We start from the raw sequence: 23,354 nt of genomic DNA, 5'->3' as shown, positions 1-23,354 counted from the left end.
AGGTCTAGAGAGACTTCCTAGCACTCGCCCCAGTTGTACAGCCGACTTTGCTAGCGATGGTTCACTGACAAAATACGCTCTCATTTGCCGAGACGATAGTTAGCATAGCCTTCAGCTACGTCATTTGCTACGACCTAGCAAGGCGCCATGTTCAGTTACCATTGATATTGTAAATAACGTACAGACAAGAGCTACGTTCAACATTAATGGATTAAAGTTAAGTATTCCACCATCTGCGTCCGTTTTTCTAAGTTCTCATTCCCTTGTCCTGTTCCAGACCTCACGCCAGCCTGCGTGAGCTAAAACGCGTGTCTTTCGGCTTCCTCTAAATCTAGTGGGTTGCCAATCCACAACAATTTTATTTAGTTATCCCACTGTGTCTCGCTGTGGTTCTATTACGAGTTTTTATGAACGTCACATTCTTGGGGCTGCTTTATGTTTCCCGTGGTGGGATCAAACGTAGCTTTTCTATTTATTGATCTTCTTCCATAGACCGTGAAAATCTTCTTCGGTATAAAATTAATGCAAGGGCTCTGATGACCTAGCTGTTTAGCGCTCTCCACTATAAATCATCATCATCATCCGATGAGTTAGAACAGCAATGTTGTTAGAAGTTACTCTTTTAGTGGTTTGCTATTTAAATTCTATCACCAGTTGTGTTTCTTGAATTAAAACAGATATGGCTGCCAGTGTTACTTAATATGAAAGTTTTTGAACTGCTGTGTTGAGTGTTTGATGAATGTTGCCTCTATGTCACTTGGTAAATTAATACCATAAATGTTGGAGGCATGTATCACACTTGGGATATTCTTTTGTGTAAGTAAAATGGTTGGTTTAAATTTGAATAAACTTATTCTGGATCAGTTCCATATCACTGAACACCACCTCCCTATCGTTTTCCTCCCTTTATGTAAATATGACTCCCAGAGTTAATGAACGCAATAGCTTAATGATGTGTGTTAACAGTTCTGTGTAGTACGGTACAAGTTTACATCAATTGTAATAAAAAATGTTAAATAATGTATGTATCGGAAGCACGTAACAATTTGGAGTGTAGCTAGAGTTAGGTACTTTGTAATGTTGACCAGTCCTTGAAAGGAAATGTTTTATAATAACGGTTCTGTGTTAAGCTTTCATTTACAGTATGTGTCAGCTGAATGTAGTGTACTGTTGTTGTTTGGCAACGGACTCTATCTTTAAATTCGGAAGTTCAGGTCAATTAATATCGCCTTGGTAACTTTTACTGATCGTCTGCTGTTGATATTCTGCTTCTGTCTGACACAGCTATGAAATGGCAGCTGGCTGATGTTCAGTGAGCATAGCTGCTCGTACCTCGAATGAACTACAGTGTTCTGGATACCTTCTGCCGTCGATGCGATGTTACTGACTCTGGCAACCCGCAGGATCTCAGCAAGATGGCTTGCTAATAAATGGAAGTTTCAAAGCTGAAATAAAATAAAGTAGACGGGTGCTCCGGCGTATCGTTTCTTGGTTAAGCACACAGTAAATTAGCTTTAACTGATTTAAGAATATGAGAGAGAGAGGTTGCATCAGGTCAGTACTGGAAACACAGATTTTCATTTTCACATGGACGACTGCGTGACTGTATATTTGAATAACAATTCACGAGTTTCTTACTACTTTCAGACTAATTGTTCAGAAGCTTGTCTCTAACACCATTGAGATAAATTTTAAAATAAAATAGCCAACAATTTAATTACAGTCTCCAACGATTCACTATAAAACTGCAGCTAATCCATCCACGCGTGCAAGTCCCACCTTTAAATATTTAAGGCTTGCAACTTGTACAGTCACTTCTTCAAAATATTCCTCTTAGTCGTAGCTATCTACTTCTTTCTACAAATTATACAGTTTTTTTCCGATAATTTCACACGCCACTGTCGACAGTATTTACTCTGCTCAGTCCCACCGTGAACTGCTATGGTAGTAAATTGTTAAGCAGAATGTTCATGAATATTTTTGCATAGATGATATTTTTCTTAATGGGCCTAAGTATTCAGAAATATAAAAGAAGTATACACATATACACCGAATTAATATTATGAACATAACAGTCGTAGTTGAAATAACAATTTCGTTGTTGTATATTTATACTTAGAAAATAACAGAATAAATGAAATATTTTAAAGTAATGAGAGGGTTTACAGTTTTAAAAAGCTTATTAGTATATGTAGAACTAGTAGAGAGGTTTCTGTATGAATATAAATGGAGGCTGATATACGTGCTTGAAATGCATTTTAACCATCAGCTGATTATTTTAAAGCGCTATATATTTGACATAATGCATACAGGTATGCAATTAAGGTAGAGAATGTACTAATTAGTCCAACATTTCAGCATTGGTGCTCATCTCAAATCTCTCAAACACTCATTAATTACAATGAGGGTAACATGAAGTTGTTATCAAAGATAAGACCCAGTTATTAGCCAACAGTGAGGTATACAAAATCACCTTTTCTGATTGTGACAAATTTTGCATTGGTCAGTCAGGCAACCAGGCTGGCTCGACATGAACACAGCTGGAGGTTGCAGAATGCTGACTCCGCATTTAATGAGCATGTACTGAGTGAGGGTCACAACTACCAGCCAGTGTCCCATGTACTTCACATAGAAAACAGAGGCCATAAACTCAACCTGCTGGAAGCACTGCAAATTAACAAACATCTTGCTCACAGACCAGATCTGACCCTAAATGACCAGACACAGCTCAACACCTCCCATCTCCTAAACTTCATATAATCATCTCTGCTATTTATTACTTCCCACACTGTCTGTTCCTACATATTCCCATTTACCTGTGTTCATTAAGTTCTTTTGTTTTATTGAAGTTTACTATGTATTCCATATAGACTGTAGTTTCAGTTATTAAGGCTTTCTTTTAATTGGTACTTGTGTTACTGTCCATGATTAACACCTCTTGTAGCTGCCTCATCAAATATTGTTTATATTTTACTTGGTCCATTTATTTAATGCCAACTGTTACATAGCCACAGTTTTGAATATAATGTTAATGCTAAAGTGCAGCACCACCTCACTCTGAAACATTTCATTTATTATATGTTCCCCCAAATGAATCCATTTTCCTGCATTTATTTATTTCTGTCTTATTGATATTGCTTAAGTTCGTTATGTATCCTGTAGTTACAATGATAATTGTTTCTTCTTTTAATTGGTGTGTATATCACTGTCCATGTTTTATACCTCATGATTTAGCCTCATCAAGTACTAATTTTATTTTATTTTATTAGTTTTGTTTATTAATAGAAACTGTTATGCAGGCATTCTGTTCCATATTTATTTAATTACTGCTCAATTTTTTACTTCTTCATTGCATTACCACCACACAGTCAAATACCTTACTTACTGTATATCTGTGCTTCAGTCTAGATGTGTTGCTTCTCTTCAAATGTTGTCTGCAAACATTGTAACTTCTTTGGCAGCAATACTCAGTAAATGAAGATGGCATTACATGCCAAAAACCGGTTAATGCAATAAAAGTAATATTGTAGAACAAAAACAAATAATTACTTTTCATTTATTGTTACCAATAACTAATAAATGATCTAAGGATAAATATGCTTGAAGTAATTAAGTTTTTGTAGTATTAAATAGTATCCACATAACATGCTAAATGAATGAAAGGATTTACAAACAGGAATTTCCTGGAAAAAATTATTGATATTTCATACTTAATTGCCAAGTACATAACCCTCTTTTTTACAGTCTACTCTCCTCTTTCCCCCTACATGCAGCCTCCCTCTCCTACTCTAATTTTAATCTGTTAACTTGAAGCTCAGTTATCACAATGTCATACCCAGGAACTTCTTTATGTCTTGTTCTTATATGCAACTTAAGATATCCATGTTTTAATAATGTAAATACATTCAATGTAGTATACATATACTTTGGTTTTATACACGAGTTTTCTAATGATCTTTACAGACTTATGGACTGGATAATCTTTATGTAAAATGTTTTTTAATCATACAAATGCTGCATCTACTTCCCATTAGTTATATATTTATCTTAAAAATTATATCTATCCGTATTTCTCTGTTTGGTCTTGCACATATGATTGTGCACAAATTGTCACTTTCCTTCCAGTGTAGTTCTTGTCATATTTATGTGCTCTCAATCTCTTATATTTGTAATGATAACGATTATCTGAATATAGCTCCACGACTGTAACACTGCCCTCTACACTTATTTTTAAGAATAAGTTTTTTTAACAATATGTTGCTCAAGAGAATACTCAGGAATAGGGGAATAATATGCTGTGATACTTATTCCTTCAAATTCGTTACTTTTGTAGATTATTACTGTGTGACCACATCTTATATACTGAACTTTGTATAGTTACTAGTATTCAGGTAACTTATGGTGCAAGTTTGCACTCTTCTTGTAGTCCTAAAAGATATCTGTGATTTTTACAATCAGTATGGTCCACTACTTTATTGTTGCTATGTATATTTGGATCGCACATTGTGTGACACTATGGCAAATCCTTTTAAAAAACCGGATTTGGTGCAGTTTTATGTAATACTGAGGACTTAAGCAGTTGCATCTTACTATGTCTGTGTAATTTTGAGCACTGCTCATTTTAATGTCTTGAGTTAACTTTTAACGATATGAACATTATGTTAACTTAGTTTTAAAGTTACGTATGTGTGAAGATAATATTCAATGTACTACACCTTGACAACTGTATAATTACACATTCAGTAAAGGATGATGTGCATTCTGAGGTCTACATAAGTGTTGACATTGTATCGTAATGTAATTGCGGAATATACTTTTCTATGTTACTAATTTGTGTCAATACAATAATTATGTTAGGATTACTTGCGTTTGACAATTGTGCACTTTTGTATCCAGTAAAGGCTGATGTATAGCCTGAGGTCTAAATATATGTTTATATTGTTATCTAACATTATCAGTTAATACGCTTTCCTCTGGTATTATGTTATGTTAACACGATTACGACTTTCATATTACGAGGTAGCACCTCCTATGAACTATTGTACATACTCTCTTCTTTCACCTTGTGCGTACACTTACCTGCACGTGGCAAGCCTGAGTACCTTCAAATAACGATGACACGTTACGTAGAACCATGGACTAAATCGTCTTAGTTGCTTTAACAATGCTATACTGGCATAGACGAAATTATATGGATAATTATTTATTTCCTGTATACGCTGCCTATGTTTATAGTATAAGGTTTGGTTATTGTGGCTCAACCACTACCTAGCACATGATGTATTGTATTTCTATTGTGTGTTTCATTCTTACTCCATTATGAATGTTATGTATGTGTAGCCACACCAGTTTGGTTTATTAAGTACCACGGTTATGGTGGTTTTTAAATAACTGTTAGACATTGCTGTCAACAGTGATAACTTTCACTGTCATTACTTCTCTAGTTATCTTAGCAAAGGTGTTCAGTAGAGAGATATTCTACTGAGCCATTTGTAACTGATATTAAGCTCTCTGTTGGTAGTTATGCTATTACTGTCAGCAGATATATGAAGGCATTACCATCTGTGATGGTACCCTGTAAACGACTGTGTTTGATTGTTTCACTTTTCTCCATGATTTAGCGTCCCTTTGGTATTAATCGCTGTGAAACGTATTCGTTACTATTTTACATACTTTATTTGACTATCGATTGTGGAGTCTCACTATGACAGATATGAGGTTGTATCAGTCTAAAACGATTATGAGATACGTTTCATCCAATTTTTCCCACTTTATAGTTAGATATACGTACGTTAAACCCAGATTCGTCTCAGGTTATATTATTGCTGTGTAAATTATGCGTCTTCAGTTTCGATGTAGACAGCGGTTTCTGCGAAGATGGCCTGTGAGTAAAACTGGTAAACTTATAGTTTTTTAAAATATACAGCTAATGTTTAAAAATTCTTTACTCTCATTACTTAATATCTGTTGGTTTTCACTTAACCAAAATATTAAATATGTCTCAGCCTGTTCATTCTATTTAAGAGGTCTAGTAATTCTTCCCATTTTCACAGAGGATTTCAACATCGTAAACAAATCGTATCATTATGTAGTGACACTACATAGCGTTTTAGGTAAAAGTACTAAATCTTTAGTGTGACTGACTGAAAGTAAAATGGAGGCTGACACGGGGTATTGCTGTAGCAGCGCTGCCCGTTAGCCGTGCTACGTCGACATGTAGGGCACAATAACTGATGTGCAAGTGAGTTGCGAAATGAGGATAGCTGAGTGCATCGGTAAACTGCCACCGCAGCAGAGAACGATATAGTAAGAGGGTCATTGCTGCTCAAGTGAGTCTCTTTGGGTTACGGGAGATGTGACTAGACAACAGGTTTTCGAAAAACAAATAGGCAGTAACGGAGTATAAATGAGGCTGATTTTGTGAACAGGACGTCGTTCGATTCGAGGAGTTGGTCATCGCTGAGTAGCTGCACCACGACGCCGGAGCACCACCGAAACGCGAGACAACCGGACAGCGGTACCAGCTGACTTCAGTTGGAGAGCAGGATGCATATGCTGCCACACTTGGACCTTCACGTCATTCGGTGCCACAGCCCCGCCGGCCCGCTGTCCGTGCCTGGTGCCGCCGACACTGAGGCCCAGCAACGGTTGCGGCGTCACAACGCCAGCCGCCGTACGCCGCCTGTCGGAGGGGTGCGGGTCGAGACCCGCACACAGCCGCCTCCGCCAAAGCGGAGCGAAGGGCAGCGGAACCACCGCCTGGCACGTAGCTCTGCTGGGAAGTATGTTGTTGTTGTGGTCTTCAGTCCTGAGACTGGTTTGATGCAGCTCTCCATGCTACTCTATCCTGTGCAAGCTTCTTCATCTCCCAGTACCTACTGCAGCCTACATCCTGCCCTCCAATGCTAAATTTGTGATCCCTTGATGCCTCAAAACATGTCCTACCAACCGATCCCTTCTTCTAGTCAAGTTGTGCCACAAATTTCTCTTCTCCCCAATCCTATTCAATACCTCCTCATTAGTTACGTGATCTACCCACCTTATCTTCAGCATTCTTCTGTAGCACCACATTTCGAAAGCTTCTATTCTCTTCTTGTCCAAACTGGTTATCGTCCATGTTTCACTTCCATACATGGCTACACTCCATACAAATACTTTCAGAAACGACTTCCTGACACTTAAATCTATACTCACTGTTAACAAATTTCTCTTCTTCAGAAACGATTTCCTTGCCATTGCCAGTCTACATTTTATATCCTCTCTACTTCGACCATGATCAGTTATTTTACTCCCTAAATAGCAAAACTCCTTTACTACTTTAAGTGTCTCATTTCCTAATCTAATCCCCTCAGCATCACCCGATTTAATTTGACTACATTCCATTATCCTCGTTTTGCTTTTGTTGATGTTCATCTTATATCCTCCTTTCAAGACACTGTCCATTCCGTTCAACTGCTCTTCCAAGTCCTTTGCTGTCTCTGACAGAATTACAATGTCATCGGCAAACCTCAAAGTTTTTACTTCTTCTCCATGAATTTTAATACCTACTACGAATTTTTCTTTTGTTTCCTTTACTGCTTGCTCAATATACAGATTGAATAACATCGGGGACAGGCTACAACCCTGTCTCACTCCTTTCCCAACCACTGCTTCCCTTTCATGCCCCTCGACTCTTATAACTGCCATCTGGTTTCTGTACAAATTGTAAATAGCCTTTCGCTCCCTGTATTTTACCCTGCCACCTTCAGAATTTGAAAGTGAGTATTCCAGTTAACGTTGTCAAAAGCTTTCTCTAAGTCTACAAATGCTAGAAACGTAGGTTTGCCTTTTCTTAATCTATCTTCTAAGATAAGTCGTAAGGTTAGTATTGCCTCACGTGTTCCAACATTTCTACGGAATCCAAACTGATCCTCCCCGAGGTCCGCTTCTACCAGTTTTTCCATTCGTCTGTAAAGAATTCGCGCTAGTATTTTGCAGCTGTGACTTATTAAACTGATAGTTCGGTAATTTTCACATCTGTCAACACCTGCTTTCTTTGGGATTGGAATTATTATATTCTTCTTGAAGTCTGTGGGTATTTCGCCTGTCTCATACATCTTGCTCACCAGATCGTAGAGTTTTGTCATGACTAGCTCTCCCAAGGCCATCAGTAGTTCTAATGGAATGTTGTCTACTCCCGGGGCCTTGTTTCGACTCAGGTCTTTCAGCGCTCTGTCAAACTCTTCACGCAGTATCTTATCTCTTTCATCTTCATCTACATCCTCTTCCATTTCCATAATATTGTCCTCAAGTACATCGCCCTTTTATAAACCCTCTATATATTCCATCCACCTTTCTGCCTTCCCCTCTTTGCTTAGAACTAGGTTGCCATCTGAGCTCTTGATATTCATACAAGTGGTTCTCTTCTCTCCAAAGGTCCGTTTAATTTTCCTGTAGGCAGTATCTATCTTACCCTAGTGAGATAAGTCTCTACATCCTTACATTTGTCCTCTAGCCATCCCTGCTTAGCCATTTTGCACTTCCTGTCGATCTCATTTTTGAGACGTTTGTATTCCTTTTTGCCTGCTTCATTTACTGCATTTTTATATTTTCTCCTTTCATCAATTAAATTCAATATTTCTTCTGTTACTCAAGGATTTCTATTAGCCCTCGTCTTTTTACCTACTTGATCCCCTGCTGCCTTCACTACTTCATCCCTCAGAGCTACCCATTCTTCTTCTACTGTATTTCTTTCCCCCATTCCTGTCAATTGTTCCCTTATGCTCTCCCTGAAACTCTCTACAACCTCTGGTTCTTTCACTTTATCCAGGTCCCATCTCCTTAAATTCCCGCCTTTTTGCAGTTTCTTCAGTTTCAATCTTCAGTTCATAACCAATAGATTGTGGTCAGAATCCACATCTGCCCCTGGAAATGTCTTACAATTTAAAACCTGGTTCCTAAATCTCTGTCTTACCATTATGTAATCTACCTGATACCTTTTAGTATCTCCAGGATTCTTCCAGGTATACAACCTTCTTTCATGATTCTTGAACCAAGTGTTACCTATGATTAAGTTATGCTCTGTGCAAAATTCTACAAGGCGGCTTCCTCTTTCATTTCTTCCCCCCAATCCATATTCACCTACTGTGTTTCCTTCTCTCCAAAGGTCCGTTTAATTTTCCTGTAGGCAGTATCTATCTTACCCTAGTGAGATAAGTCTCTACATCCTTACATTTGTCCTCTAGCCATCCCTGCTTAGCCATTTTGCACTGAAAAGACTGCTTTCCCTCTTGAACTCTGCATCCAAAGGCTAACTCGTTGGTTGCCTGTAGCAACAACTTTTTAGCGAAATGCAATCAAAGAACAGTGTACTCCACCAAAACCCATGACTATTAAATTTTCGTCTCCCTTCACTACCTGAATAATTTCTTTTATCTCATCATACATTTCATCAATTTCTTCATCATCTGCAAAACTAGTTGGCATATAAACTTGTACTACTGTAGTAGGCGTGGGCTTTGTGTCTATCTTGGCCACAATAATGCGTTCACTATGCTGTTTGTAGTAGCTAACCCGCACTCCTATTTTTTTATTCATTATTAAACCTACTCCTGCATTACCCCTATTTGATTTTGTATTTATAACCCTGTAATCACCTGACCAGAAGTCTTGTTCCTCCTGCCACCGAACTTCACTAATTCCCACTATATCTAACTTCAACCTATCCATTTCCCTTTTTAAATTTTCTAACCTACCTGCCCGAATAAGGGATCTGACATTCCATGCTCCGATCCGTAGAATGCCAGTTTTCTTTCTCCTGATAACGACGTCCTCTTGAGTAGTCCCCGCCCGGAGATCCGAATGGGGGACTATTTTACCTCCGGAATATTTTATCCAAGAGGACGCCATCATCATTTAATCATACAGTAAAGCTGCATGTCCTCGGGAAAAATTACGGCTGTAGTTTCCCCTTGCTTTCAGCCGTTCGCAGTACCAGCACAGCAAGGCCGTTTTGGTTAATGTTACAAGGCCAGATCAGTCAATCATCCAGACTGTTGCCCCTGCAACTACTGAAAAGACTGCTTTCCCTCTTCAGGAACCACATGTTTGTCTGGCCTCTCAACAGATACCCCTCCGTTGTGGTTGCACCTACGGTACGGCCATCTGTATCGCTGAGGCACGCAAGCTGGGAAGTACTGCTGTGGAAACTGCCGTTGGCCTGGCCTTCACCGCTGGGCCAGAGTCCTGACTATGCATCGCCGCGCGCCGCCGTAGCAGCTGACGCCAGCTGCACCGTACACAGCTCTCGTGGAGAGGCGTGCCTGCCTCGTGTAGAATTGAATATATGGTAAGGTTATGTGAGTAAATTATACAGGTTATATGAGTAAATTATCCACAACGCTTAAACTTGTTCCCCATTACCTACGGCATCACCACACATGCACCAACCCCTACAGAGTGGTCCTCTCGCCCTGAAAGTTCATCCCACTTACAAACCATTGTTTTACAACCTTTATTAATTCTTCTACATACAACCATTTTTAACTGTCTTCATCATGAATTCTGCCTTCTTGAAATTCGACGTATTATTTATTACCGTTTTTATCAACGCTGTAAGGGAGAACGGGGTGAGACCAATACCTTAAGAGATTTTTGTTTTTGTTTTGAAATCCGTCAATTCCTTGGAAAAATTCAAGGCATCCTGTGTGACCCATGAATGTCAGATGCATAATTTTTCGCAGTTATGGGGAGAAATGGAATATTCTGCTTGTATAAATGTAAACATACGAACTCATTACTCTTCAAGAGATCTTTAACAGGTTTTTTAAACGTCTTGTTAAGGCAGTTATCAGCTTGTAAATAGTTTATAAAATGCAAGAGACACAAATGCTGACAGCAAACTGGGTTTAGGGCCGAACCAGATCAGGAAAAAATGTAATTGAAGTCAGCAGTTGTGTGTCACGTATTTCAGAAATTGTTTGCAGTGTCACTAGGAATGTGAAACACGTCACATTTATGTTTATGATGAAATTTTCTCATCCTTCTTCTTTCTATAGGCGTGTGAAATAAGAATAGATATAGACTTAAATGTGAAATATTCTCCTCTATTAACAAAATACAGATTCATGGTGTGAGTGTGAGGTACGTTACCACTGTCAACTGCATCTTCCATGTTGAACTCTGCATCCAAAGGCTAACTCGTTGGTTGCCTGTAGCAACAACTTTTTAGCGAAATGCAATCAAAGAACAGTGTACTCCACCAAAACCAAGCCATTTCAAGAAATCTGTGCTTCTCTTCTCTTGTATAACTTTTAAAGTGAGTCGTAACGATGTTTATTCTGTTCTATGCAGTTTTGCTGCATAGGAACCTCCTGCTATAGACCAGAAGATAATATATATTTGAGCGGATAGTTTCATATGTTTGTCCCTGGAGCTACATGATTTCTGAATATTTCGCTAGACCAGATGGGTGTGAACCCGTTTTTAGCAACGGTCTTTTGTGCACTAATTCTAACAGAATCGTTGGTACTGAATTTCATTGTATGTGAACCTGTACACAATCGACAAAACGCTGTTATCTTCCACATAAAGAAGCATCATATTGTGATTATTCAATTTCTCCCAGCGTACTTCATGACGGAAGAGTTCACGGGTGAACAGCTGGGTGTTAAAGTTCAACGAGCACAATATTTCGGCAAGCAACCACGTTGCCAGCATCAGGTGTACTACGTACTCGAATCTCGATAGATTCTTTAAGGACACAGTCCCAGTACTTGGACATCTCTGTCAGAACCCTCGTCTGTGAAATTCCGAGAGGCAAAGTTCAACTACTGCCGACCTGCTAGGTTGTTGCAATCTGGTGTACCGTTGGTGTTCTTGGCCACAATCTTCGATATTACGCACCGTTTTTCCTATGTAAGTCAAGCGACATTCGCGGGAGATCTGGTAGACTCAGGATTACCGTAGTACTAGATCGTTCTTGACATTACCAAGCAGTGTCTGTGTCTAATCGGTGAGCGCAAGACAGTCTTTACTTGATGTTTTTGAAGAATTCGACCTATATTTCCCGATAAAGAGCCACAGAACAGAATAAACGATATGCCCCATCCTGCTGAGTTTCCTATTCTGTTTCCTCCGGCTGTACAGTCGGTTTGAGAAGTAGAGCTCCCCGAATTTGCTTCTCAATGTAGCTGTTTTTCCGGAAAACCGACCTCAGATGTTCAAGTTCTTGGTTAAGGCTCTCACGGTCAGACAGGGTACGGGCCCTGTGAACCAATGTTTTGAGGACGCCGTTCCTCTACGCTGGATGGTGGCAGCTGTTCGCTTGTAGGTAAAGGTCGGTGTGCGTCTTCTTACGGTACACGCTGTGGCCCAATGTGCCGTCTGCTCTTTTTTTAACCAGGACATCCAAAAGGAGAGCACTCCAGCCACTTCGACTTCACATGGGCTCCAGTGGAGTCTGCGGAAAGGAAGGCCACTGGACGTCAGACATCAAAATTCGAGCATTTATCAGAACGGCAACCTTCTGAGGCTCCCTGCAAGACTATCATCAATCTCACGGCCAGGCAATTGGATGAGAACGCGCTCTCAGTTCCTAAGAGAGGACACAACTTTGCACCAACTCCTAAGTCCTCTTCTATCACGGATAACATCAGTGCGGTGAAACAGGAACTGCACGACTACCACTTGAAGCAGCTGAAGAAGTACGTCGCGAAACCTGTCGTACTGTCACGCAACCTAAACGTGTGAAACCAAATATCTCTACCAGGGAGAGGGCGGCCATACGGGAGCTACGAGAAGATACAGATATCGTGGTCTTACCAGCCGACAAAGGCAACGCAACTGTGATCATATTTCATCAGGATTATACTGGGAAAATACGGGGCCTCCTAGAAGGCAGCGCATATCGGAAGATCAACACTGATGCTATACGATGAGAGTGGAGTGGAAGACCATGTGTCTGTTCAGGGAATCCGGCTTAGCAGATGATGTTGTGAAGAAGGTACGACATAGAGTGTGTTCCACCGCGACTTCACGGGCTCCCGGAGGTACACAATGAGGGTGTGCCTTTACGCCCAATTGTCAGTAACATCGGTGCTCCGAAGCACTCAATTGCAAAATACCGTAAGGATATGCTTATCCCTTACGTCGGAAAACGTCCACATCATGTTCGCAACCAAGTGGATTTTTTTGGGCTTCTTAACAACTTCAGACTTCATGATTTGGACAGCTATGTGAGTTTTAAGGTTGTCTCTCTCTTCACGAGGGTGCCTTTGTGGGGATCCTTGGAACTTATTGGTCAGAAATTTGACACAGAGACGACCAACCCTTTTAGGTACGTCTTGGAAGGAGTATCCATGGGGAGTCCACTTTCACTAGTCGTCGCCAAATTGTTCATGGAACATTTCGAGGAGGAAGCCCTGGATTCAGCAAAGTGGATACCTACCTGTTCCTTCTGCTATGTTGACGACACCTTTGTCAAATGGCCACACCCAAGAGACAAGCTGAATGGTTTCCTCACACATCTCATTTCCTTACACCAGAATATCAAGTCTAAGTCGCTCGAGTGCTCCCCTTTCTGGATGTCCACGGCGTGTACTGCAAGAAGACGCACACCGAGCTTTACTTACATGCAAACAGCCGTCACCATCCAGAGTAGAGGAACGGCGTCCTCAAAACATTGGTTCACAGGGCCGAGTACGCTGTCTGACAATGAGAGCTTTAACCAAGAACTTGAACATCTGAGGTCGGTTTTCTGGAAAAACGGCTACACTGAGAAGCAAATTCGGAGAGCTCTATGTCCCACGCTGACTGTACAGCCGGAGGAAACAGAAGAGGAAACTCAGGGGGATGGGGGCATAGCGTTTATTCCGTTCTTTGGCACTTTATAAGGAAAGACAGGTCGAATTTTTCAAACACATCAAATGAAGACTGTCTTCCGCCCACCAATTAAGACACAGGCACTACTTGCTAATGTCGAAGACGTTCTAGGACTACGGTAATCTGGAGTCTACCAGATCCCCAGCGAATGTCGCTGGACTTACTTAGGTCGAACAGTGTGTACTATCGAAGATCATTGGCAAGAACATCAATGGCCCAACATACTGCAGCAGCCTAAAAAGTTGGCAGTTCCTGAACATTGCCTCTCGGAATTACACAGAATGAATTACGACCAGACGTGGGTTCTGACAGAGACCTCCAAATACTGGGACTGTGTCATTAAAGATTCTTTCGAGAATCGAATACGAGAGCTGCTGATCAATCGACATAGCGGTTACAGGCTTAGTAAGGCCTGGAAATCCGCTTTGAATCTGACTAAAGGAGAAAGAAGATATCCCACCACGAACTAAGTTCGAGAACAGGAGAGATACTAAGAAGACGCCGCCGGCACGCGCCCGTGGGCGCGGACCGCGTGCTCGTGGGGAACACCTGAAAAAGGGGGGGGGGGGGAGATGAAAGCACAGCGTCTGCGCCTCCGAGGCTCGTTCGTCAGTGCACCTGATGGTGGCAACGTGGTCGGTTGCCGACATATTATGCCCGTTGGACACTAACACCCGGCTGTTCACCCGTGAACTCTTTCGTCAAGGATCATATTAAATGTTTCACACTTTTTGTGACTGTAGTGACCTACCATATCTTACACTACATGATACATTTTGCTGAAACACAGTACTACACAGTTGAAACTTTCAGAACAGAAAATTATAACTAGTAATCAAACATATGTTTCTGAGTTAGCTCCTTGAAATAAATGTGAAGTTCCTTTCTTCAGTCGTTTTGTAAATGATATGTAATCTACTTACTTCTCCTATATATATTTTCAAGTGCGTTTTCAGCTTCAGTATCAGTTTTTAATCTTCGAAGTAACAAATCACACATATTTAGGGCAAACATTAACTACTTTTAATAAATATTTATAGCCTAACTGTATTACGAATATGCGACAATGGCAACTGAATCAGCTTATAAACATGTTTAAATCAGAATGACAACTATCGTTAATGTTTTAGAATGGAATTTCACTTTTCTCTCATCTTTATTGTATGGCATGTTTTGTTTTAGATATACGTTGCGTTTGTTCGGGACTTAATATTTTACCTGTGAGACCAAACATCTGAAGCTGAGATAACGCAAAGGAGAAAACCTACACTATGAATAAATTACAACATAAACAGAGGAAAGAGGTTTTATTTCATTGAAAATGTTCTACGTGAAGACGTCAGCTCTCTTTAATAAGGAAAACCAAGTTTTGTTTTATTTTCGCTTTATGTGGCACTTAGAAATAAAGCCAGACACAAACATAGGAGAAACTCTACTTTCTAAATTTTGTTTGTTGCTTCTTGATGTACATATTTTTTCAAGCAAATAAGTGTTGATACTTTGAAGTTTTTGTAACACACGTTTGCTATTGTTTTAACGCTCATCAGAGTAGAAAGTTTATTATACAAATTTGGTAAAGAACATTAATAATGAATTTTGCTTTGGTATTTCATACACTTTACTACCATTGATTATTCCGTAATACTGTTATCATATTCAGAGTTCCTGCAAGCTGGACTGTTTCCTATACACTTACTTTCACCGTTCAGTACAGAGCTAAGCGCTGTGATGTTACTCGGACGTGTAGTGCGAACACACTATCGTTTGACAATGATGTTCTCAAGGTACCGCGGCACCGCGACGTTCAGTATACTTGCCTCTGTATGGCCCAAAGATGTACTCTGTATTCATGTGAAACGTCACAGCGAACAAACATGAGTTCAAAACAATGTCGCGATAAGTCAAAATAGAGTCTATGCCCGTAGAGTAAATTCTTTTATTTCACAACCCCTCCTGTTCATTCACAAAAAAAAATTATAATCTAAATTGCACAGAACGTTTAGTTCGACCAGACACAAAATTATCAGAGCATATAATTACATTTCGAGACAACTCCATACTCCTTACAACATTGATGTTTCACAGTGTGCGGTGGAAATGATAAAGCATGTTCAGTAGCGCGTATGACCCGTTGAGCACCTGTAGAACATAGAAGCGAAGGTAACCATAACACTGTTAACATTAACTGAAATGCAGAGTATAATATCTCTAAATTATTGTAAAACATTAATTTTTATTTTACCTAAAATATACGTGTATACGAGACGTTCGATTAATAGGTAGCAATTTACTGGCTAAGGCCCCCGTGCAAACGTCACGTAGATGTGGAAATTTACGTTCACAGGAAATAACCATTCTCTAAACAAAATTACGTTTATATTTCAGCTAGTAGTAAGAAACATAGCTCTGTCGATAAGAGCAAATAAATATTTCTGTACCCTAGACATACATAAGTAATATACCTCTGTTTGACACATACAACTACCAGTGAAATATTAGTCTGTCACTACTACATTTTATATCTACATTCTCCGATATTCTGCCGGCCGGTGTGGCCGTGCAGTTCTAGGGGCTTCAGTCTGGAACCGCGTGAACGCTACGGTCGCAGGTTCGAATCCTGCCTCGGGCATGGATGTGTGAGATGTCCTTAGGTTAGTTAGGTTTAAGTAGTTCTAAGTTCTAGGGGACTGATGACCACAGATGTTAAGTCCCATAGTGCTCAGAGACATTTGAACCATTTGAACCGATATTCTTACCAAAACAGTAACATTAATTTAATTCTGCCTACTTATCTAGGCGTAAGTAGGATTTAGGCCTCTAATGACACGACAGATGCAGTCACGGTGATCATTTGTATGCTCTCTCAGCGACTGAGTTGATTTAGAAACTCTAAAAGGACGGTGACGCCACGGGGCAGGAAGCGCATTGTTAGCTATCAGTCAGTTCTCATGTTCTACCACTTCTTTCCTATTAGTATTAAATATATTACTCCTGGCAAAGCGCTTGGAGTGCGGAACAAATATCCTGCCCTGCAGAAAATCTCAGCTCACTGTCGCACGTCTAGGGGAAATTACGTGTCACTGAGATCAAAATTTCTAGGGGACCAAACTGCTGAGGTCATCGGTCCCTAGACTTACACACTGCTTAAACTAACTTATTCTAAGAACAATACGCACACCCATGCCCGCGGGAGGACTCGAACCTACGGCGGGAGGGGCCGCGCAATTCGTGACAATGCGCCTCAAACCAAGCGGCCACTCTGCTCGGCCTGTCGCTGAGTATTGAGCATGTTGTGCTCCGTGCAGAAAGGCAAATTCAATGACCATCTCAGTTAAAATTGCACCAAGTAATTTCAGAGAGGGTCTGCTGTGCGAGAAAAGTGTATATGCGACACGGGAGAAATAGACTGTGAATAAATGTATATTTATTCATCAACTGTATTATAAATAAATGCACCGATGATTGGCTGATGGTCTTAACAGGTGGAGCCGGGTTGAAATCATTCACAGTTCATCCGGCTTAAGTTTCAAATAAATCAGTTACTTAGCATCGCAAAATACATATAATAAAATTCAACAAATGTTTAATCACTATGTGTGTTTCGTCAAGTTTCCCTAACGAACTCAGTCGGAAGTCAGACTCTGGCTTTTCTTACAAGTATTGCGAGGACCACCGACGAACGTATTTTAACGTCTTCGCCTTCTCACCGCTAGAGTCTAAGTTGCTCTTGCATCAGCGTGTAATATACGCCGAAACCATCTTATTCTGTTCGAATAGTAAGTTTTCAAAAGTCAGTTACAACGGATTGTGTCGAGCAAGTGACGGCTCAGAATTTCTCTGGCCGTTCTATTTCTGAATTTACCGTAAAATCAAAAAATTGCTCTGAGCACTATGGGACTTAATATCTGAGGTCATCAGTCCCCTAGAACTTAGAACTACTTAAACCTAACTAACACATCCATGCCCGAGGCAGGATTCGAACATGCGACCGTAGCGGTCGCGCGGTTCCAGACTGAAGCGCCTAGAACCGCTCGGTCACACCAGCCGGCACCACAAAATCCATTCACAGGTGTGCTTTAAGTAGTATGAAATAAAGAATATATAAAAGAAACAAAAGAAATAACAAAATTTTTGTAAAAATACCTATGACATTATATAGCATAAACTGAAGCAAATGATTAATTACAGGAACGTGCCGAGAGTAAAGAACTTATTTAGCAGGGTTTTACCAACATATTACGATATGCAACATAAGGAAAGGCGAATATGCTTTACAAAAGATCTGCACAGGATGCGGTATATAATACCCCCTGGCATGATGTCGGTATGGAACTAGAGAGTTCATAAAGGGAATGGAGAAACAACGTTTCCGAAATGGAACTGAACAGAAACATCAACGTAAACATCATATAATTGCGGCGATAGCTTAAAGGTGTTAAAGAAGCTTTTGTTTCTTGACTATAGTTGTTCGTTTAAACCAGGGGCGGGCAGGAATCCTGCATGTGTGCGGTGCACTTGCACGCGTGCAGTTAACAGGTGTTCCGCATGCACACAGGGGCAAGCTGGCCACCCGCTTATCTCCCCTGCCCACCATAACTTCTGTCCGCTCCTTCATCTGCAATGCGTTTTGTTTTTCTAGCTTGCATTATTGAAAGAAGGAATAAGGTTAGTAGGAGTGCTTGAAAGATATCGTGGTTTGAAAGAGTACCTATTACCTACGATACGTTTTATTTAATTATCGTAGGTGGAGTGGAACAAAATTTCTACATACAGACAAACGCAAACAGTTACTTAAATTTCCTCACCGATATCTGCTCTCAACCGAGACTTACTAATTCAGCAAATGGTTTTCCAGCTCTTGCTACATTAAGCGCAATCTTGTAACTTGCACGTACTGCTGGGCTATTATTGTAGTCGTACTGAAAAATTGAAAACAGTGCTTCATAAAATGTTAAATCAGTTAGATGAGAGACATGACGAAAGAAGGTTGCAGATCTCTCGTGACCACAGTAACTACGACAGATTCGTCTGGTATCGTCAGATCGCTCTTCTTAAGCTCAGTCAATTTCCCCATCCGCTCAGAATCCGACAATAAACTGTACTCGTCCTTGTGAAATTTGTTATAATGGCCTTCAATACTAAACTTCCACTGACCAGCGAGAATACTACCACATACTAAACATTACGAATTTTCACGTTTTTCCACAAAGAAAAAATGATTCTCCCATTACTTTTTAAAAGATAGCAAATCTCCACTTCTCCGTTTCCTTGTTTCACTCTGCATTTTCCGGTTCTTGAAATACAACGTTCACTACGTAGTGGTCGCTTCGTATCAACGTCCGCAGCTTAGCCTGGCACTACACTGCCGCAACCTGCCGGCTGTCGCCACAGCCCCGGTCGACGCCTGCACGCGAGCAGCACACATGCAGCGCTGTGCGCTCATGAGCCGCGTGCAACGTTAGCCCGCCCCTGGTTTAAGCCAACGGCCTTGCAGCAGTGGTAACACCGGTTCCCGTTAGATCATCGAAGTTCAGCGCTGTCGGGCTTGGCTGGCTCTTGGAGGGGTCAACGTCCAGGTCTGCCGATTGCCGTTTGCAGGCGGGACACTCAGCTCTTGTGAGGCCAATTGAAGAGCTGCTTGACCGAGAAGTAGTGACACCGGTCACGGAAAATTACAACAGCCGCGAGAGCGGTTTGCTGCACACATGCCCCTCCATGTCCGCGTCTGGTGACGTTTTACAGCTGAGGATGACATGGCGACTGGACGGTACCTTGAAGACCTCTTCGGACGGTGTTTGCTTTTTAGTTGTTCGTTTAAGTGAGATCATCGTTACTGACCATATGTCTAAAAATCTCAAATTCTTCCAAGACATCCAGATTCCGCCCTTTCTTCTCTGTGTGTAGAATCATAATTTCGTCTGCTTTTGGATTGTGTCCCGTTATTAATAACCGCTCCTTGAAAGTATAATTACGAAAACTGGTATCCTTATTCCCTAGCAAGTGATACTTATGTACTATGTTAAAAGGCTTCTCGGTTTGTCTGACGCTGTCGTGCACGTTTACTATTTTAACGTCGTATAACTTATGTGGGTAACAATTTTATGCCCGGTACGCTACACCATTTCAGTCAAGCAAATATTTAAGTATTTTAGATGTGTGTTTTATGTTTAAAACGTTGTAGGTGACTTCCCGCCTGAAGAAAATATCCTTAGTCGTATTTAAACCTAGTCAAGGTTTTCACAGTAAAATTATACAACCTGTTGGTCGTATACATTACTTACTGAAAAATTATTTTCATTGTCAGTCCAGTTTAAATTTTTTAACGCTCATTATTTCTTGAGCTCTCGTATTGCTCCGTTTTATCCATCGCACTTTAAGGTTGTGTGTAACTTCGCCTTGCAACATGTGAACTATCCAAATATTCGTGACAATGCACATTTTTTTCTCCTGCTTAACAGAACAAAAGGAAAGCATTTTTTACTGATTGTTTCATTGATTTCTACTGACCTGTAGCAGCATCTGCTTGGACAGCTTGCACATCTTGCCCACAGTAATCTCGAGCGGACGCATCGCCGCCATCATGAAGATAAGTAGGCTGTGTTTGAAACGACGGTTGCAATCAGGCCAACCACAGCTGAAGGCCGAGCTGACGAGTTTCTCGCTCTGCAACACACGCGTTCCTGTCGTCGGATAGCCTTGTTGTGTCTACGAACAGTGTGTGAACGTAAGTTATGAAGTGCTTTGTGATGTAGTGCTTTGTTACCATGTGGTTTAGCTCCGTTTGTGTAATTCTAAGGAATGTGTTTCTGTTTTAAAAAGTGACTACTGTATTCATTGTTTAAACGCCCAGAGATAATTGCATCATCGCAGTTTAAACAACTCATAGCACTTTTATACACACTGATGCCCATCGATTAAAACTTTGTTTGGAAATTCACTTGATGGTATAGCTGCTGTAAGAGTAACATCTCTCATTTGATCCATTCATTATAATTATACTTCGTGAGTATGTTACAAGCAGAATACAGACAATCTACAACGAAGGGAGAAGCCCCAGTTGGTCGACTAATGAATATAAAACAGTTCTGAAGAAGAGGTAAATGGTGACAAACTACAGTACGAGGCCGGGAAGTGCAAACATATGGCGTCAGCTTCTTGAGAGTTTTCATAAGAGTTTAATGTGTTCAGGTTAATTGTTAACAGTGTCAATGTAAATTCATCATAAAAAATCCATCCACCTCAATGAAAAGTCTTGTGGATTTTGGTTTGAAGAAAACCATCAGGATTTCCTGACTGGACTGTTCAAAGTCCCGATCAGAACGCCATTGTCATAAAACAACTTTGAGTTACATCACTCGCCCATTAGTACCATAAGAAATAGAACTCCAGAAAGTATAGCTAACTGTGAGGCCTCGACGATCATATTACAAGAACTGAAATGAGAATAGTACCGAGCGAGGTGGCTCAGCAGTTAGCGCACTGGATTCCTGTTCGGGAGAACGACGGTTCATAGTTTTTCCCTGCTTTCACTAAATGACTTCAGGCAAATGTCGGAATGGATCCTTTGAAAGGACACGGCCGATTTCCTTCCTCGTCCTTGATACACTCCGAGCCTGTGCTTTTTCTCTAATGACCCTGATATCGACGAGACATTTAATCCAGTCTTCCTTCCTTCCTTCTTTTGAAATGAGAATTGTTTCACCGAATTACTATAAAAACTGTATTAAGGTTCCACGTCTACACACTGTACCTCAAAAGCGACTTGTAGTCAAATTGCATGCTTATGGAATATTGTCTTAACCACGTGATTGTAATCGTGATTTTCTGTCAGAGAGGCCATAATTCGTAGCAAATGACAGAAAGTCATCGAATAAAACAGAAGTGATTTCTAGTGTTCCCCAAGGTAGTGTTATAGGCCCTCTGCTGTTCTTTATCTATATACACGATATAGGAGACTATCTGAGCAGCCGTCTTAGCTTGTTTGCAGATGATGCTTGCCTTTATCTTCTAGGAAAACCAACACGTTTTAGAAAAACTATTTGTATGGTGCTAAAAGCAATCCGTTAAAATTCGGTCACGCTATAAATCAGTCAAATATAAAGGCCGCAAATTCAACTAAATACCTAGGAATTACAATTTCGAACAACTTGAATTGGAGATAACACATAGAAAACATTGTGGGGAAGGCGAACGGAGACTGCGTTTTACTGGCAGAACACTTAGAAGATGCAACAGATCTGCTCAAGAGACTGTCTACACTACGTTTGTTTGTCCTCTTTTGGAGTACTGTTGCGAGGTGTATTGTTCTTGCCGGACTGGATTAACAGAGTACATCGAGAAAGTTCAAAGATGAGCAGAACGCTTTGTACTATCGAGAAACAGGGGTGAGAGCGTCGCTGACATGACAATAGGTTTTGGTGCGGACTTCATTAAAACAAAGGTGTTTTTCGTTGCCGCGTAATCTTCAACTAAATTTCAACATTCTCCTCCGAATACCTACATAGAGAGAAGCGATCATCATAACAAAATAAGGGAAAATAGGGGTTCGCACTGAAAGATATAGGTGCGTGTTCTTTCCGCGCGCTGTTCGAGACTGGAATAATAAAGAGTTATTGTGAAGGTGGTTCGATGAACCCTCTGTCAGAAACTTTAGTGTGGTTTGCAGACTATCCATGTTGATGTAGATGTAATGCAGATATAGATGTAGATGCACTGCAGAGTGACACTTATCGAAAACCACCTTTCCAGTAGCCCATTTTTTTTAAATTTACATTTCAGTGAAATACAGTTCATTGACTGACATGTCATTATTTTACAGAGAAGATGGATGGCGGATTGCTAATAGATTATCCACTCGTACACAAGTCTTCTTTTTAACCCTTTCTGATCAGTAGGATTTGGTAACGCACTATCCTAGTGTGGGAGTGCCACTAGGTGGTTTCTGGGAAAACAGTGAGTGGACGTAACGACCGAGAGGGCGAGGTCAAAACGTACACAAAACCTGAGAGGACAGACCGAGAGGAATCCAAATGTGGAAGGCAAAAACCGACAACGGGGTACGCTCGAAGCCTGAGTAGTAAACCGAGAGAATTAACTGACAGCAAACATCTAACTGCTGGGGAAAGCTTCTGGTATATCAACACAACTTACCGAGGAACATGTGCACACATTCCTCCTACGCTGCTTAAGGTTCTCGTCCATGCTGAACGCAGTGCGAGCCTGAAACTAAACAGCTCTGGACGGCGAAATTTTATTCATTTTCGCATCAGTTTATCGAAGAATTTTATAGCTATAAGAACAAATGAAGTTTCTGTAGCTTTATAATTTTTTCTGTCTTATAGTCAGATTGGTACCATTACCAGGCTTCTTGAGGTAAAAGTGCGAAACTTGATACGATTATACACTGAACATGTGGCCACAGACAAGCGGTATGAGTATCTGTTGACTAGAGAAATCAAGCATTTTTCCACAAGAAATAAGGGAATTACAATAAA

At 40.6% G+C, this 23,354-nt stretch overlaps 1 protein-coding gene across 1 annotated transcript in view; it reads right to left on the bottom strand.

The window, feature by feature from the left end:
* Positions 1–15,939: 15,939 nt before the first annotated feature.
* Positions 15,940–23,354, bottom strand: part of LOC126413756 (odorant receptor 43a-like) — a 35,521-nt gene continuing 28,106 nt past the window's right edge. The window contains exons 6-7 of the mRNA XM_050083295.1: positions 20,368–20,523; positions 15,940–15,999 (exon numbers count right to left, since the gene is read on the bottom strand). Coding sequence (XP_049939252.1) covers positions 15,940–15,999; positions 20,368–20,523 — 216 coding nt within the window. The remainder of the gene's footprint in view (positions 16,000–20,367; positions 20,524–23,354) is intronic.

Source organism: Schistocerca serialis, chromosome 1 (genome assembly GCF_023864345.2).
Source record: "Schistocerca serialis cubense isolate TAMUIC-IGC-003099 chromosome 1, iqSchSeri2.2, whole genome shotgun sequence".
Classification (NCBI taxonomy): domain Eukaryota; kingdom Metazoa; phylum Arthropoda; class Insecta; order Orthoptera; family Acrididae; genus Schistocerca; species Schistocerca serialis.
The sequence above is the reverse complement of the archived record's forward strand: the minus strand, read 5'-3'. Positions and strand labels throughout refer to the sequence as shown.